General features: G+C 24.0%; 4 protein-coding genes and 1 long non-coding RNA gene across 14 annotated transcripts in view; 2 read left to right on the top strand and 3 right to left on the bottom strand.

Annotated features, from left to right (window-relative positions):
* Window positions 1-390, top strand: part of LOC116186125 — a 2,577-nt gene extending 2,187 nt beyond the window's left edge. The window contains exon 2 of the long non-coding RNA XR_004151071.1: window positions 69-390. This is a non-coding gene — a long non-coding RNA (uncharacterized LOC116186125). The remainder of the gene's footprint in view (window positions 1-68) is intronic.
* LOC102675284 overlaps window positions 1-3,420 on the bottom strand; it is a 34,817-nt gene extending 31,397 nt beyond the window's left edge. For 2 of the 3 annotated variants that reach the window (XR_004151069.1, XM_006619831.2), the window contains exon 1: window positions 3,174-3,420. Coding sequence is in view for 2 of the 3 variants with exons in the window: in XM_006619831.2 (XP_006619894.1) it covers window positions 3,174-3,299 (126 nt within the window). In the remaining variant the exon portion in view is untranslated. The remainder of the gene's footprint in view (window positions 1-3,173) is intronic. The other variant, XM_006619830.2, reaches the window with a different exon arrangement.
* Window positions 3,421-4,743: 1,323 nt separating this feature from the next.
* Window positions 4,744-6,567, bottom strand: LOC102675057 (nudC domain-containing protein 3). 2 transcript variants are annotated; one of them, XM_006619828.1, is made up of 4 exons: window positions 6,070-6,567; window positions 5,401-5,992; window positions 5,148-5,336; window positions 4,744-5,066 (listed from the first exon to the last, which is right to left on the bottom strand). In XM_006619828.1, the coding sequence occupies exons 1-4, from the start codon at window positions 6,165-6,167 to the stop codon at window positions 4,974-4,976; spliced, it is 972 nt and encodes a 323-aa protein (XP_006619891.1). In that variant the 5' UTR covers window positions 6,168-6,567; the 3' UTR covers window positions 4,744-4,973. The 2 variants fall into 2 exon arrangements, with proteins under 2 accessions (XP_006619891.1, XP_006619892.1); XM_006619829.1 differs by having other exon boundaries at window positions 5,401-5,987; window positions 6,070-6,561.
* A 10-nt stretch (window positions 6,568-6,577) lies between these two features.
* LOC102674926 (protein C10) lies at window positions 6,578-7,416 on the top strand. The gene is made up of 3 exons (XM_006619827.2): window positions 6,578-6,917; window positions 6,992-7,168; window positions 7,246-7,416. Exons 1-3 carry the CDS (start codon window positions 6,878-6,880, stop codon window positions 7,386-7,388), a joined length of 360 nt encoding a protein of 119 aa, XP_006619890.1. The 5' UTR covers window positions 6,578-6,877; the 3' UTR covers window positions 7,389-7,416.
* A 2,359-nt stretch (window positions 7,417-9,775) lies between these two features.
* LOC102674087 (epsin-2) overlaps window positions 9,776-15,982 on the bottom strand; it is a 7,901-nt gene continuing 1,694 nt past the window's right edge. For 2 of the 7 annotated variants that reach the window (XM_006619824.2, XM_031512478.1), the window contains 12 exons: window positions 14,740-14,856; window positions 13,436-13,528; window positions 13,096-13,354; window positions 12,775-12,974; window positions 12,643-12,697; window positions 12,309-12,471; window positions 12,098-12,227; window positions 11,755-11,839; window positions 11,516-11,655; window positions 11,153-11,447; window positions 10,899-11,075; window positions 9,776-10,138 (listed from right to left, as the gene is read on the bottom strand). In XM_006619824.2, the coding sequence (XP_006619887.1) occupies window positions 10,011-10,138; window positions 10,899-11,075; window positions 11,153-11,447; window positions 11,516-11,655; window positions 11,755-11,839; window positions 12,098-12,227; window positions 12,309-12,471; window positions 12,643-12,697; window positions 12,775-12,974; window positions 13,096-13,354; window positions 13,436-13,528; window positions 14,740-14,763 (1,749 nt within the window). In that variant the 5' untranslated portion in view covers window positions 14,764-14,856 and the 3' untranslated portion in view covers window positions 9,776-10,010. Of the gene's footprint in view, window positions 10,139-10,626; window positions 10,648-10,898; window positions 11,076-11,152; window positions 11,448-11,515; window positions 11,656-11,754; window positions 11,840-12,097; window positions 12,228-12,308; window positions 12,472-12,642; window positions 12,698-12,774; window positions 12,975-13,095; window positions 13,355-13,435; window positions 13,543-14,739; window positions 14,857-15,982 lie in introns of all 7 variants that reach the window. The other 5 variants (XM_031512482.1, XM_031512481.1, XM_006619825.2 and 2 more) reach the window with 5 other exon arrangements.

Raw genomic sequence — 15,982 nt, 5'->3', positions numbered from 1 at the left:
ATAATAAATAATTATATATATTATATAATTATATATATTTTGTTTTTTATATTACATATTTGTTTTAGAAATTTAATATTACATTTGGGTTGCTGTAATTAAAAACACATTAAACATTTGATACATCAAAAGTTATACATCAGACCAAATTATGAATCTAAACAGAGACTTTGGATTAAAAGCAATACCATGGAATTACTAGAATCGACTATTTGAGAAATCCTCGGCGTCATAATGATGGATCACGACGAGTTTTTCTTCTTGGATATCGTCCAAAGATGATATGTACATTTCGACTGTCTCTCCGTGCTAAATCGGATATTTGTGTCAATTGATGTCTTTTGACCGTGAATATTTTCTTCACGGTCCACTAAATTTAAATTTTATAAAGCAATGATCTACTGAGTCGATTTTTTCTTTCTTTCATTAATTTATTCCAAAATAAAAATCTATCAATATGATCTAATTAATTGATGATAATTATGAATTAATGAAAGAAAGTTAATAATAAAATTAAAAATACTTCTATATATTTTGTAATAATAGATGTTTCCATAAATAAAAAATAGGTACATAAATTTTTATAGATTTTTTAATAATAATAATTTAAAATTCATCTAAATTTAAAAAAAAAAATTTTGATATGACTTAATCGAAATTTTTCAGTGATAGAAGTCCCTTTTAATATGTTGTTATATATATTATCTTACTGAATCTTTGAATAATTTTCTCTCAAATTATTTGTTTCAAAAAAATTCCAAAAAATGTTCTTAGTAGAAAATTTATTTTATTTTATTTATTTTTATTTTATTTTATAAGATAATATAATTTGTATGTAATTTGTATGTAATTTGATGTAAACAATAGTTTTCTAAGTGGAAGCATAGAATATGTCAACTTTATTTTCATATTATGACATCATATATTTTGATACATTTAATGGATGCAAGTGATCAGTTCTTTCAAAAATAAAGAAAGAATGAAACAGAATATTAATGATAGAATTATTATTAATAAGACTCTAACATATAATTCTTGTTCCTCGTTGAATTAGCAAGAAAGTTTTCCATAGAGGCGATTGGGTTGTTTTTCTTTGAACTTTACCAAATAAAGAATCGGAAGAAAGCTGCGTGCGAACGAAATCGCAGTGTACTTACATTTAAGAGAAAAACGTCTCGTCTCGATCCGCGGTTGATTCCTATAAAGGAGAGTGCATACGATTGCGCTGCTGTGCGTGCTCTCTAGTACGGCTAAACGCAAAACTCGTTGAGTCGACGACAAGCGCTGAAAATGGGCGCGGCCCAGAATGTCGATCATTCCAAACACACCACAAACTAGAAACACGTTTGGCCGAAATCAAATTGTTTGAGCGATCATAGTCTAATCACGATATGGAAACCTGATAATTTTATAATAAATATTTTTGAACATTTAGAGAAGAAGTTCTATTTAGTAATTGGATTTTAGAATTTTAGGTTAGCTAGTAATCAAGAAGTATGTTTTTGTTTATAATGAGTGAAGATTTTACAAAGTTTATAGAATAAAGAGATTTATCATTGACGATGAATATGATATGTATTGCTTTGACATATCTTCTATTAATACTTAATCTCATCAGTTGAAATTCCATGAGATTAAATCATTATATGTACGTCACGGAAAATTAAAGACTATACAACTCATTTGTTTTGATGTGGTTACGTGACAAATGAAAATAGTGATTTGTAAAATATTCCTTATGATACTATTGCACGCATAAATATAATAAAGCGAAATAAAAAAAAAAAAGAATACTAGAAAATATTTTGTTGTATTATTTATCATGGAATAATTCATTAATCCTTTTAATGAAATAAAAGAGACACTCAGGCAAATTTAATAATAATTATACAAATCTTATTTTAAATATTACTATTTGTAACGCAATTATTAAAAATTCATGGATTATAAAAAACCGAAGATATTTTTATATTTAACGCAAAACAAATAAAATAAAAAATAATTATTTTCTATTTTTTTGTCTGTTTTTAATTTCTTGTAATTTTATTGTCAAAAAATTAATCGTTTTTTTAATTTAAAATATGTAAAATAGTAATATTTTTCAGAATACTGAGATTTTAAGTGATGTGTTCATATTGAAACACAGAAGAATGATATAGTTTGCTATAAATGCAATACGGCTTCCTTGTAGAATATTTCATAAAAGCTTCATGAGAATATCTTCCACTCAACTGACACTCGCAACGCCCTCGAGAATGAACTTGACCTTCGACCCGAACATTCACCTGTGACAAGGACGACGGAAGTCGGAGAGATTTTACTTCCTGTCATAAAGATGAAAACTATTTTTTAAAAAATCAATCAAACATTCATTGTATATTTTATATATACCATTTGAAAAAATAATTTCAATGATTTATTGCAGATTATTATTTAATGTTTTAATAATGTTTCAATAATTTTCAAAAATCAGATTCTTATTAATTTGATTATCAATACAGAATAGCAGTTTATATTTTCGTTGAAAAATTACAACGGAATTAAAAGAACAACGAAATAATGAAACAATAAACGAACATTTAAATATATTTACCATAATTTTTCCATGTAATGCACTATTAATTGAATCATGAAGATCAAGAATGTTAATGTTTCTATATTATTAGGAATTATAGCGCGCATTTTTGATTTGATCTTTTTCGATGCTATAAATTCGAATTTTTAAAATGATGTTCCATCTTGAAATTCATGAAAATTCACCGTAAGTATTTATTGGTATATATCTGGGATGGAATCGATGATGATAGTGTTTCCTCTATGAAAATATCGTGAAGAATACCGTCGTGCTCTTCAAACGTTCATCGTTCAAGAATCATATCCTACATACGGATTTATAAAAGTCATCTATGAGGCATCAAAATGGTTATAATGCAATCACGCAACGGGAAAAGATATTTCGATCAAGAAATTAGAAAGAAATATATTAAGTAAAAACGACATATGATCTATAATATCCCACAAATAATGGAATTTGGAAGATATAATATAAAAGATATAATAAAAACATGGAAGATGTGAAAAAGCACAACGTGGCATCCTAAATTCTTCCGAAAGATTTCACAACTGTGTCGTAAAAAAAACACTTGTAAAAAAAATAAATTCGATTTACAAACCTGGATTTGGGCGCGTTTAACCTCGGTGTAGAGCCAGTTGTCTGTAGAAAAGGCGATTGCCAAGAGGCCAGTGGCAATGATACCGGTTATGGTCGCGAGGGACAGCGTCACCGCAGAACAAGGCATTTTGGTAACCTCTTCTTCTTCTTCTTTTTTTCCTTTTCTATTTTTCACCGATTTTCTTTCTAAATTCCACTCTGATCAAGCGTTACATTCACCTCACACGACACCACTGCAAGTTATAGATATTGAGGAACAAATAGTCGTTGTCGTCCTCCAGACTATCGAGCATCCGTGAAAAAGTGAATCAGGAAACAGATCACGAACCATTCAGAACGAATTGGTCCAAATGAGAAAGCTTTCAATTCAATGACCGAATTTGATAACCCGATATATGAAGAGGAAACGAGGAAGAAGAAGAGGACCAATACTCAACGATCGACGTCCTTCAGGGTGCCCGATACTCCGTGATACACATTACTATCATTCTCTCCTACGACAACGACACTAACGGCCCGACTCAGCTTGGAGAAAAGCTGAGAACCGACCAAGGAGAGAGAACCGGACTCCAAGTGGGGATGGATGTAGCCTCAGGCAGGTATATTACCTGTGTTTTACCTTCAGCGGTGCTCAATATGCTGCATCCTTTGTTGAACTATCTTCCTTTTGAGCTAAAGAATAACTTCTTTCTTAATTTATCAAAATAATAAAATAGCATTTGAAGTAGATCTAAAAATGAATTCCTCTTTTGTGAAATTAATGTTATAACGCGTTTTTTGAATGAACAAGTGAAATGTGATTTTAGTGTTTTTGTGGAGATTTCAATGCCTGCATTTCTTTGTATATTTATAAAACAATAAATATCAAATAAAATTTGCTTGAATAGAAAAAAGAAATTGATTATTAAATAAAAGCGTAAAAAATATTAAATTTATTGTAATAATTAAAAATGTATATTTGTTATCATAAAAAATGTTTGTATCGAATATAGATTTGAATATTGAAATAAATAAACGAAAATCGAAGGAATTCTAGAAAATGAGAACAGTTTCGTTATAGCCATTTGTCTGCTTCCATAAAACATTCCTTCCTTGTTCTTTTACCAAACAATCCTATAGTACTATAAGATAAAGTTGATACAAACGCTAAGAAAAAGTGTGAAATTCTTTGCATTCTAGAAACAAACCGCGAATCATTTGTTTCTTGTTATTTCATTTAATAATCTTTATATTGCACTATTAATTTTTTTATTACTTTTATTACTATATTATTGATTTTTAATTTTTTTTATAATTTTAATATTATTTATATTTAATTAATATTGTATATAATATCTATTAAAAATAAAATATAATTAAAAAAAATAAAATTACAATAAAATGCAACAAATTTGAAAAACATTTATATATATATATCTGTGAGTTTATAAAATTGCAAATATTAGGTATCATATTATACATACCAAGAATTTTTTTACTCTTCTCAATAATAAAGATTTTGATTTCTTTTTTCTAAATTGTAATAATATAATTATATTTTCATTATTAAAAATATGAAGTACACATAGATATTCATAATATTAGAATATATTTATTGAAGAATACATTTTTTTTTAAATAAATATTTATTACAAATAAACAATTAATAATCAAATTTTAATTTATAAAATAAAATATTTAACATATAATTACAATTAAATAAAAAACGATCGTATATCTACAAAATTCCATAGCTTAATATAGAATTTTATTTATTAATTTATAACAATTAATGAAATAAAAAATGTGTAATAAAAATGTATCAATTGAAATTTACTATTGAAGGATCATATTCAGTACCTTCAAAGGGAGATCCTTTTGCATCCCATGCTTTTCTCAATACTTTTTCCATTTTCTGCACAAAAAATATTTTATATTTTAGTGATTATTATATTATATGTGTAAGTATAAATTAAATAACTTTTCATATGCTTACAATCTGTTCAGAAGTTGGTTTACCAAGAAGTTTTTGTTGATGATTCCACATCAATTCTTGAACTTTCATTTGTTCTTCTGATCCCATTTCATCCAAATTTCTTGAACAATCTATTTTAGTTAAATCAATTTTTGGTTCACCAATGATCAATGCTTCCCACCATCTCTCAGAAGCTTTTTCAAGATGAATCTATGAATAAAATAAAATTATAATATATATTTTACACAAACATATTTAAAATAGCTTAATTTACATTAATATGTTGTCCAGGTACTATACTCCACATTGACTCATCTTTCCGAATTTTAAAGCATAATTCTCCTTTAAAAATTGTAGTCCATACAAAATAGCGACATTCCTCTATTTCCTGATTCTGTTCAACCCTTGATGTTCTAGCTTCTATTTTAATATCTTTTGAATTAATATGAATTCTTAAATCTTTTGCTGTTCTTATACAATTAGGTAGTTTTACTAACACATCTATATCATTAATAGTTTGTGACCAAGTATAATTTTCTCTCACTGCACCATTGTAACTATCAGATGTCTTGTCTTTTTCAAGTAAATGACCAAGTTGATTTGTTATTTGACTTTCTTTATATGTTTCAATTTCTACTTCATGATCAACTTGTGAAATAAGAGAATCTTCTTCTACTGTCATTGATTCATCTTGATTTTTATCATTATTTTGAGAAATAATATCTTGACTGTTTTGAAGATCTATTCTATTAGAAGATTTAGAAATATTCTTCCATTTATGAAAACTATATAAAACAAGTTTTTCTACTGTATCAGTTGGAAAACCAAATTTTTGATCTGGTCCCGATTCAACATAAAAATCTGTACTATAATTACAATAATCATAAATTATATATTGTAAAAATAATATTTACGTTTATATTATAGTATATTGTATACTTACCATCTATATAAAAATCCGAAAAATGCATCTAAAAAGTTTGTAATATTTTTTTCTTCTTGTAAAATTTGCAAAAATGCTTCATCATGAACAGAACACATTACGGAGTTCTTTTCAAATATTTGTTGAATGATGTTTTAATTCCAATAATCGTTTTTTTTTATTAATATTTTAATATTAGTAAGTATACTAACTTATTAAAAGTCAATGAATATATTTTTCAATAACAGATTGTCTTTCGTTTACAAATTATTTGTATATTATTAACTTATTATCTTAAATAGGTTATAGAAAGTATTCTTTAAGATATATTGTTTAGAAATTTTGTTTATTTTATTAATATATTATAATTCACAACTATTAACTATATTTCGTCTTTATAACATAAATTTCCATTGTGTAATAACTAAAAAAAAACTTTAACACATATATACTTTCTTTTATAATTTCAGACTTTCTATTTTTTAGATTCATGTCATGAAATTGAATAATAAGTTGACAAGTGACATAAATTCGTCATAAGCGCCCTCTTCGTTGGATCATTGAATTAAGTACATTATTTACATATTTTGGCATGTTCTAAGAATAGTGACAAACAAATTATATATGATATGTTTTAAAAATGAAAAGAAAAATATTATAAAAGAAAAATAAATATGTATTCATATTTATAAAATAAAACAATTTTTTTGTACAATTTTATATTATAAAAATTTTACAAATTTTAACCTATTCTTTCAACCGAATCGATATATTTGGAATTGGATTATTTACATTCTCATATATTTTAATTATATGAAACTTCTTTACAATGACTGGTCTGCCTATTTTTACTCCTGAAATTGCAAAAGGTATTTAAATTTTACAATTTAGCATTTATATTTTAAGTATTTTTTTCAAAAATAATAAATAAGATGACTTTCAGCTGTTTTAACCGACATTCTGACAGCATTGAATACTCCAGAAAATACTCAAAAACTTACAGAAGCTAAAGAAAATTCTGGAAATGAAATGCTGAAAATGATGCAATTTGTTTTTCCAATTGTTGTTCAAATTGAAATGGATGTTATTAAGAACTATGGTTTTTCAGAAAGTAGAGAAGGTAGAAAATATAAATATATTTTCATTTTAAAATGAATATAATTTTTATTATTAATTTATTACTGTTTTTATTTATAGGTACAGTTCAATTTGTAAAATTACTTAGAACTCTAGAAAGGGAAGATCCTGAGGTAGCACAATTACATAGTCAAGTTCGATCATATTTTCTTCCTCCAGTTCTGAATTCTCATATAAATTGTTCAACTGAAGCTTCTCTTTAAAATATAATTTCAATATACAAATATTTTAGTTTGTATTTTTTTCCTCTTTATAAAACAAAAATTATTTATCATAAGCAATAATCATAGTATTTAATTCATAACTTTACTATAATTTCAAATGCATTTAAGTTTTTGTAATTTTAAAGCAATTTTATAATTACTTTGATATATTGTTATTAAAATTTACTATATAAAAAAAAAGATAATATACAAGGGATCTCCAAATTAAATATTTAATCAGAAAAATTAAAAATTTTTACATTTATTTGTATAATAATAATATTAATAATGATAATAATATAATCTACTAAAATATATAATTTCATTCATAAATGTTCATTAAATTTTCTTTGCACTTACACCAATTCTAAAAACTAAACAATATTCCATTGTTCGCGTAAAAATGAAGTTTGTACATTATATTATATAAATAAAATTATAATATAAAAAAATAAAATATTTTCATTGATATATTATAAATATATATATATATATCATTTATTGAGTATATCGGAAAAAATATTTGAAAACATATAATATTAAAATGTTATGTTTAATAAATATGACACAGTATTTTTTTTATAAAAACTGTGAATATAAGATTACTAATATATTTTCAATTTTGAATTGATTTAGATTCCATTATAATTCTAACTTCATTATTTCGCGAACATCTGGAGAAATACGCAATTAACTATACAATTTCAATCATATAAGCGAATATGTTGAAAATGCATAATAAAACAAAATTAATTATTAATACAACAAAGAATAATACAATGGAATTATTTAAGCAATATTTACTTAACAAAATTTTAATCGTGCAACTCATGTCTAATTTACTTAGGTTTAAGCAGACAAATACAAGTTCCCCTTTGTCAATCAATAAACGTATGAAATCGTTTTTTATATAAAATTGTAAAATGCATAAATATTCTTAAAAAGGAAATGCTGAAGTTTATATTAAGATTAAAGCGAAGTAGTTTTTTTAAAAGTTATTAATAAATATGTATTGATTAATAACTACCATCTTAAAGAAATGATTCATATTTTTTCTTTATGGAATCACAATGATGGTCATAAACGTGAAAAATATTCACAATATATAAAATAATAAACTCAGCAATTTCCTCAGAAACTAAGAAATAATTAGTTTCTAGTTTTAAGTTTTATTTAGAATATTCTACATATTGAAGGAAAAGATTTGACAGTTGGGGAACAATATGCTAACATATTTACAATTTTTTTTTTTATATAAATCAAGGTACAATTGTAAATCGTTTTGCGTATAAAGAAAGCTAATGCACTTCACATTACCCTTTATTTTCATGTTGGTTCATTAAGTTTGACAGTCGAACGAATAAAGACACCGCGTTAAAGAATTTCTTTAAGAAATTTCTAGAATATTTATAGAAACCAACATAAGCATTATATTTTAATAAGTCTCCATGAAACAATAAAACGCATCGATTTATCCATTTATTTATAGAAAAATGCATATTAATTACGGCTGTGTTTGGTTTTCTTTAGTGCATGAAGCCTATGCATATATCTTCAATAATTATCCAAACCAAATGCATAAAATTTCATAAATAAATTTAACTTGTACATATATATGTACTTCAATAATATTAGAAGATATAATTATATGATATAAATATTTTGCAGCTATAAACTGCATAACATAATTATTTCATCTGCAAGTAATCAAGATATTAAACAATGAAAAGTAATGAATTAGCAAAGACATATACTAGCATTTTTCTTGCAAGATGAGTATTAGTCATAAAAGGCATGCCATGACACCAATATTTTTACGAATCACAATCAATGCATGTCACATTAAGCGTAAAACATAAATTGAAAAACCCTGTTCGATATAAATTACTCCTGCAAATCACGACAGTCTCATAATCTCGTTAGCTATAGAAAAGCATGTATATAAATATAAAATAAAAGAAATAATCAATTAATGATATCAATTTATCAATTATAATCTATAGCACAATGAAAATCTTATTCAATAATCTATTACGAATTCAAGATGCATTTAAAAAATATATTATAAATGGAAAAAGTTCTTATAAAATTTAGTTATACCTTGAAAGCATTTAAATGTTCAAAATTGAAATATGATTTCTTTTTAAATTTTTTACTTATTATATATTATCTTCTCTTTTTAAATAATTTTTCCTTCATTGTTAATATGTAATAAAATATAAATTATATAATTGTAACACATAGTAACATTTTCATATAAATATTATAAGTTATAGATTTTCAATTATATGTAGAAATAAATGTTAATGTTTACAAATATAGTTATCTGTTGCATTATTTATCATCAGTCCAAAAGAATTAAACTAGTTATATTAATGTATTTTTTAAAGTTTCCCTTTGTCATTGATTAAGATCAGAAAGGAAACTAAAATGTTCATAATAAATATTTTAATTTGATTAGACATCATTTATATCTATTTATCATTTTTTATATTCAAGTAAAACTATTTCGTAATGAGTGAGAAACTTATACCGTACAGGGTTATCGTTAAAAATCTTGAATACATTTTAAACCACAGTGCTCTTGATTTTCGACTGACACATTCAACGATTATCACCGAGCTACGAAAGGAACGGATTCGCTGTAGTAGTTGTATTCGCTGCCCAAGGATCTTGTCGAATCTGATTAATTGTAGGACGAGATGGCGTTGTTGCCGTCGCAAATGGATTTGCCGAATATGACATTGTTGCTGTAAATTTTTGTTTACATTAATTTATATTATTCTATAATTATAATGATTAATATATTATATTCCATATCATATACTTAATTTTTTAATTTAATATCAATATAAACAATCATAATTTCATATAATTTCATATAAACAAATCAGAAATATAATTTATAATAATAATAATATTAAAAATTTATAGATAACAATTTTTGCTTTTAGCATACATATTTGTTTTAACAATACTTATTAAAACTTGACTGAAATTTGATGACAAAAATATGAAAACAAACATGAAAACATATTAAACTATAATCAAAAAAAAAAAAAGATAAAAATTTCATTTTTACAATATATACAATATCATCACAATTTTTCTAATATATATATCATTTTTTGTTGAAAATAACATCTATGTAAAATATAATGAATGAAATGATTTCAATATCATAATTAAACCATGCATCCATGCAGTATTGTTGAAAGTACATCTTGAAAGTACTCACGAATTTATTTCCAATGAAATGCTGTTTTACAGACAGAATATATTATAAATAATATAATATAATAACACATTGTTTATTTTTATATAAGACTCATAATATATTCGATTAAAATTACAATAAATTAACTTAATCATAAAAATTTTATTCTTTCATTAAGCGATGATATATGCATACAATGATATATCTATAGATTTATAGATTTCAATATTTTAAAATTACGCCTTTAAATTTTATATGATATATGATGAATTATGTTTGAAATAAATTGTTACCTGCAGGTGTAGGCGTTGTGGATTTGATCGCAGAAGAACTGACAAGATTATCAAGATTAACAAGAGCAGAGTTTTCCCCAAGGAACGATTGTGGTGTTTTTTTAACAGCTCCTGTACTAGTGGGAAGAGTTTCAGCTATGCCTCCCAAATCAAATGGATCTGGTGATAGTGTAGTTGCTACAATTGATTTAAAAATATAAGATATTAACATAATTTATAATAATAAATAATACTAATAATTCATTAATAAATACCATTATTTGTAGTTTGCAGACTAGATCCAGGCTTATTTCTGTTAGTAATTACATCGAATTCATCTAAATCGCTTAGTGGACTGGCTACAGAATTGTTTTGATTTCCAATAGGGAAATTGTTAAGACTAGGACCAGTTCCATTGAAGTCATTATTAGTTGTATTGAATGTAGCATTTGAAGTCGTAGGCAAATTAAAACCTATATTTTGTGGCGATTGTGCCGCAAAACCAATATTTTGTGTTAAGGTAGGATTGTTAAAAGATGGAGAAGCAGATGTCATACCATCTCGGCTAGCCTAAATAAATTCATTATATATATATAAATGACCATAATAAAATTAATTAAAAAAAATAAATATCTTACTTGTTTTTTATTTGTATCAACTTCAGTAGTGATAGCAGTAGTACTAGTAGAAGGTATTGGTGACCATGGATCTGTATTAGGTGAAGTTGTAACTGTTACAGGCGATGAAGGAGGTGCTCGCCATGAATCAATTGTAGCAGCTGAAATCAAATTATAAATTAATTATGAAGCCAGTAGAAAAGATAAATTGTAAAATTGCTTAGTTTTTGATCAAATTAATTTTTTTAAATAAATTTTACTTGATCTTTGTGGTACGGGAGTCCATGGGTCTATTGCAGGTGATGTAGTACTTGTTGTAGGAACACTCCATGGATCATTTTGTGGCTATATAATAAATGAAAATATATAAATACAAATTTCTTCTATTTTTAATAAGTTTTTATGTTGCAGTTTATGAACATAATATTTAATAATTATTCAAACATACCTTATATAGATAAAATTGAGATAAATCCAAAGACTATTATGTAACATGCAAAAGGTACATAATGCAACATTTATCATGCAATAAGCAAATTAGAAAAATAATTAATTAAATAAACTTAAATAACTTAATTAAAAAATAAATTTAAAATAACATACTTGAGGTCTGGGTGGAGGTGGTGTTATTGGTATACCCCAAGGATCAGTTTTTACATTATATCCACATGCTTCTTCTAAATTTACATCCAGCAAATCTAGCATATGACTTTGTTTCTCAGTTTGAGGTGCTCTGAAATTAATTTTTTTAGATAAAAACAAAAAATAGACTATATAATTATAAAAAATTAAACCTTATATAATTTATATTAACTTAAAATCTTGTTGACTTTGACTAAGAGCTAATTGTAATCTGACATCATCACTACGTCTTCTTTGTTCTTCTTGTTCTGCTTCTTCTCTTGACATTGCCAAAGCTAATTGTAATTGTAATTCTTCCTCACCTACTGTCTGTGGTCTTGCAGCTTCCAATTCAGCTAAAAATTATATATGTTCATAATATACATGTGCATTATATATGCATAAATTATATATGTAGCATTTATAATTATCATATTATTAAATATAACAATATCTGTAAAAAAATTTATATTTATATATCAATAGCAAAAATTATGACATATAAACATTTAAATTAAAGTATTTACTCGTACGTCTAGTAGTAGTTTCAGATCCTAGGCGACATGGTTCCCAATCTTGAAACTAAACAGCAAAATATTTTGCTTTTAAAAAATCTTCTATTATTGAATTTTTTGATCTTGATATCAATGTATACTTACATCACTGCTTACAGGTGATATAGTATCTAATCCATCACTACCAAATCCACTAACTGATTGGGCAAATCTTTCTTTTGCTTTCAATGCTCTAGCTCTTTCATTTCGTAATCTTTCATCATCTTTTAATAAGGCCACAAGTTGTTTTGCTTTTTCTCTAACATTAACTCCTTGATCTTTAGATCCTTCCATATACTGAAAATCTAAATAAAGAGAAAATCTAAATTAAAAAAATATATGTATAGTGATAATAAATATAGGATATAAATATTTTATATTAAATTTTAAAAATTATAGTAAAATCTAAAATATAAAAATATTTACCTTTTAATGTTTGAATGGCAAAAATATTTTCTTTACATTGTTGTGCAACTTTTTCTGTGCCTGTTTTGATGAGATATTCTAAAAGAACTAAGGCTTTGTATACATGTCGCCAATTTTTGCCATGATCATTTAATCTTTTCCATAACATTTGCATAATCTCAGTGAAAGCCACAACATTATATGTTAAATCAGCAATTTCTGCCATAAGTGTACTGCTTGGACCCCAAGGATCATTACTAGTGGCTTTACGTACAGCTTTCTACATATATAATTTTGTTATAATATATATATCATAATAGTAATAAATAATCATCAAATAACAAACTATTATTTTAATTACCTGAGCATTGCTATAATTATGGGCAAGATTAACAATATCTCGCCTAATACCTGCTAAATTTACTTGCATAACGTCTTGACCTTGTCTTCTCATCTAAAAGATTTTCACTATATATTATAAGCAGGTAGTAATATTCATATTTTTTCTATAAGCCCATACTTATCATCATATACATTCACATTTATATCTATTAAATATGATATATATTAAAAATTTTCAATATCATAAAAATATAATATAATATATATAAACTTTATTATATTATATTATATATTATATCAAAAGTCTTTTTTATATCGAATTGATAATAAATATGGGTAATTATTTAATACCAAAGCCATGCGACTAAATATGCATTAGTAAAAAAAAAAACAGAAAATTATTGTATTTTACAATATTACTTTACTTTTACCAAATTAACATATTATTACTACTTTCTACTTGGTTAGTAAGATGAATGAAAGTAGCTAAAGTAAAAGTATGATTGATACATAAAAATGAAGAAATCCTTCTTAATGATGCTTTTATTTTAGATATATTATTACATAGTTTGCAAATTATATATGAAACAAAATACTATAAAATAATGCAACATGATAAATTATATTTTATAAGTACATAAAGCTCTAAAGCAGATTAATTTTTTTGAGATGTGCCTATAAATATATAATATGTACTTAAGATAAAAGATTTCGACTAAGTATCATTTTACATTACATATGAATATTCATATATATTAAATAATATTTATACTATCATAATACCTTTGCTAAAAGAAAATTATCATAATTTTTATCATTTAAAATTTTTTAAGAAACATTAAAAATGTTTTTTACAATAAATTTAACATTAATGATTTTTTTAAATAATTTGATGCAATACTGACTTGCATAATGTGCAGAACTTATCATTATTACATAATTTTGCAAAAAATAAAACATGAATGATTTTAATTATGTGCAAAAATTGTATTACTAAACACTATAATTTTTATCTTTTCATATATACAGGATGTTATATATATGATTATATATAACATTTTTAAATTATAAAAATATGTTAAATCTTTAAATAAGATTATGTATTTTCAGAAGTTTTTATCTTTTATATAATAATTTATTTTTTATTTCTTTTTAAGATTGAAAGCAAGTAATCTTTATCAACACCCTGTATATTATTATTAATGTAGTTTGTAAAACATTTATCTACATTATTTATTTTTTGAACATTTTCTAATAATATAATTGATTAGTAAAGTTATAACATTGTTATTTTGTTAACTGTGGTCAGTTAATAAAATTTACCTTCTGCATAGCCATTGTTGGCATATGAAATATGGCTCGGGTCGTTGATGAAGCTACTTCTTGTCCACAAATATAGAAAACTCCCAAACACTTTTTGAATCACAACAAAATCCTAGACTATTACATAGTACAATAAATAAATAAGAAATATTTGTTACATTTACCTGTCAATGATGAATAAGTTCTTATTTAATATACAAATGATAATATAATTAAATTAAAAATATTTTAAGTGAATATTCAATGATATATTAATTATTATGCAAATAAATATTGCACAGAATACTGCATTCTTTATTTTTCTAATGCAATATATATTAGAAACTTATGAATCTAAATTAAAGATATATATTACAGTTTAATATACAATACTATTATATTATAATACTATTATATATATAATAAATTTTGTACTTTATATAAATATCATATTCAAAAATTGCTTATAAACTAAATAGGCACAACTCATATTGGATATATAAAATATATTTTTTTTAGCTGTTTTAAATGTTTTTTTTAAAGTTCTATATACAGGATATATATATAAGCATATATATATATATATATATATATATATAGCTGAAGTGTTACAGAAATATTGAAAATAATAACATTTTACTCTATAAATATTTAACATTGCTATTATTATAATAGTAATATAAAAGAATAATAATATATGTAATAAAAGATTACTTTAAAGAAAATAAATATCTTTTTATATTGAAGAGAAAAATGTTACTATATTTATAAAATACTATACCACATATTAAAATATTTCATTTTATGAAAAGCAATTTTATGAAGAAAAAAATATAAGATTAAGAATTTATGAACTTACTCAATTCCTTTAAAGACAAATGCAATTATGAAAAAATATTACTCTAAATTAATTAAAATTAAATAAAAACTTATATTTGCATGGTTTTATATCTAAAACTTTAATGTTTTATTTATATCTATTCTTTAATTATTTTTTAATTTATTCTAAAATTTTCATTTCTTTATTAAATTAACCCATGCTTTTTTGAAGAAATTAGAGTTGCAGTTTTTGTGCAATATTAGTAATATTCATTAAATTATTTTGAAAATATGAAGTATATATTTTGTTAATGATAGAAATTAATTTTCTTTTTATTTCTTTTTTATTTTTTAATAATGATTTTTACAAGCTTTTTAATAAAAGAAATTTAAAAAGTATAAATTAAAGAAGAATATTCTTATATAAAAGGAAGAAAGAATTTAA

Source organism: Apis dorsata, unplaced genomic scaffold (genome assembly GCF_000469605.1).
Source record: "Apis dorsata unplaced genomic scaffold, Apis dorsata 1.3 scaffold_444, whole genome shotgun sequence".
Classification (NCBI taxonomy): domain Eukaryota; kingdom Metazoa; phylum Arthropoda; class Insecta; order Hymenoptera; family Apidae; genus Apis; species Apis dorsata.
Note: the sequence above shows the minus strand (reverse complement) of the source record. Positions and strands in the feature narration are given on the sequence as shown.

Coding starts and splice junctions, on each gene's coding strand:
- LOC102675057 (XM_006619828.1), bottom strand. CDS start 6,167: ATGTGTTCTGTTCATGATGAAGCATTTTTGCAAATTTTACAAGAAGAA. Junction 5,993..6,069: donor TTCGGATTTTTATATAGATG/GTAAGTATACAA, acceptor TTGTAATTATAG/TACAGATTTTTATGTTGAAT. Junction 5,067..5,147: donor AACCAACTTCTGAACAGATT/GTAAGCATATGA, acceptor TTTTTTGTGCAG/AAAATGGAAAAAGTATTGAG.
- LOC102674926 (XM_006619827.2), top strand. CDS start 6,878: ATGACTGGTCTGCCTATTTTTACTCCTGAAATTGCAAAAG. Junction 6,918..6,991: donor TACTCCTGAAATTGCAAAAG/GTATTTAAATTT, acceptor GATGACTTTCAG/CTGTTTTAACCGACATTCTG. Junction 7,169..7,245: donor TTTTTCAGAAAGTAGAGAAG/GTAGAAAATATA, acceptor TTTTATTTATAG/GTACAGTTCAATTTGTAAAA.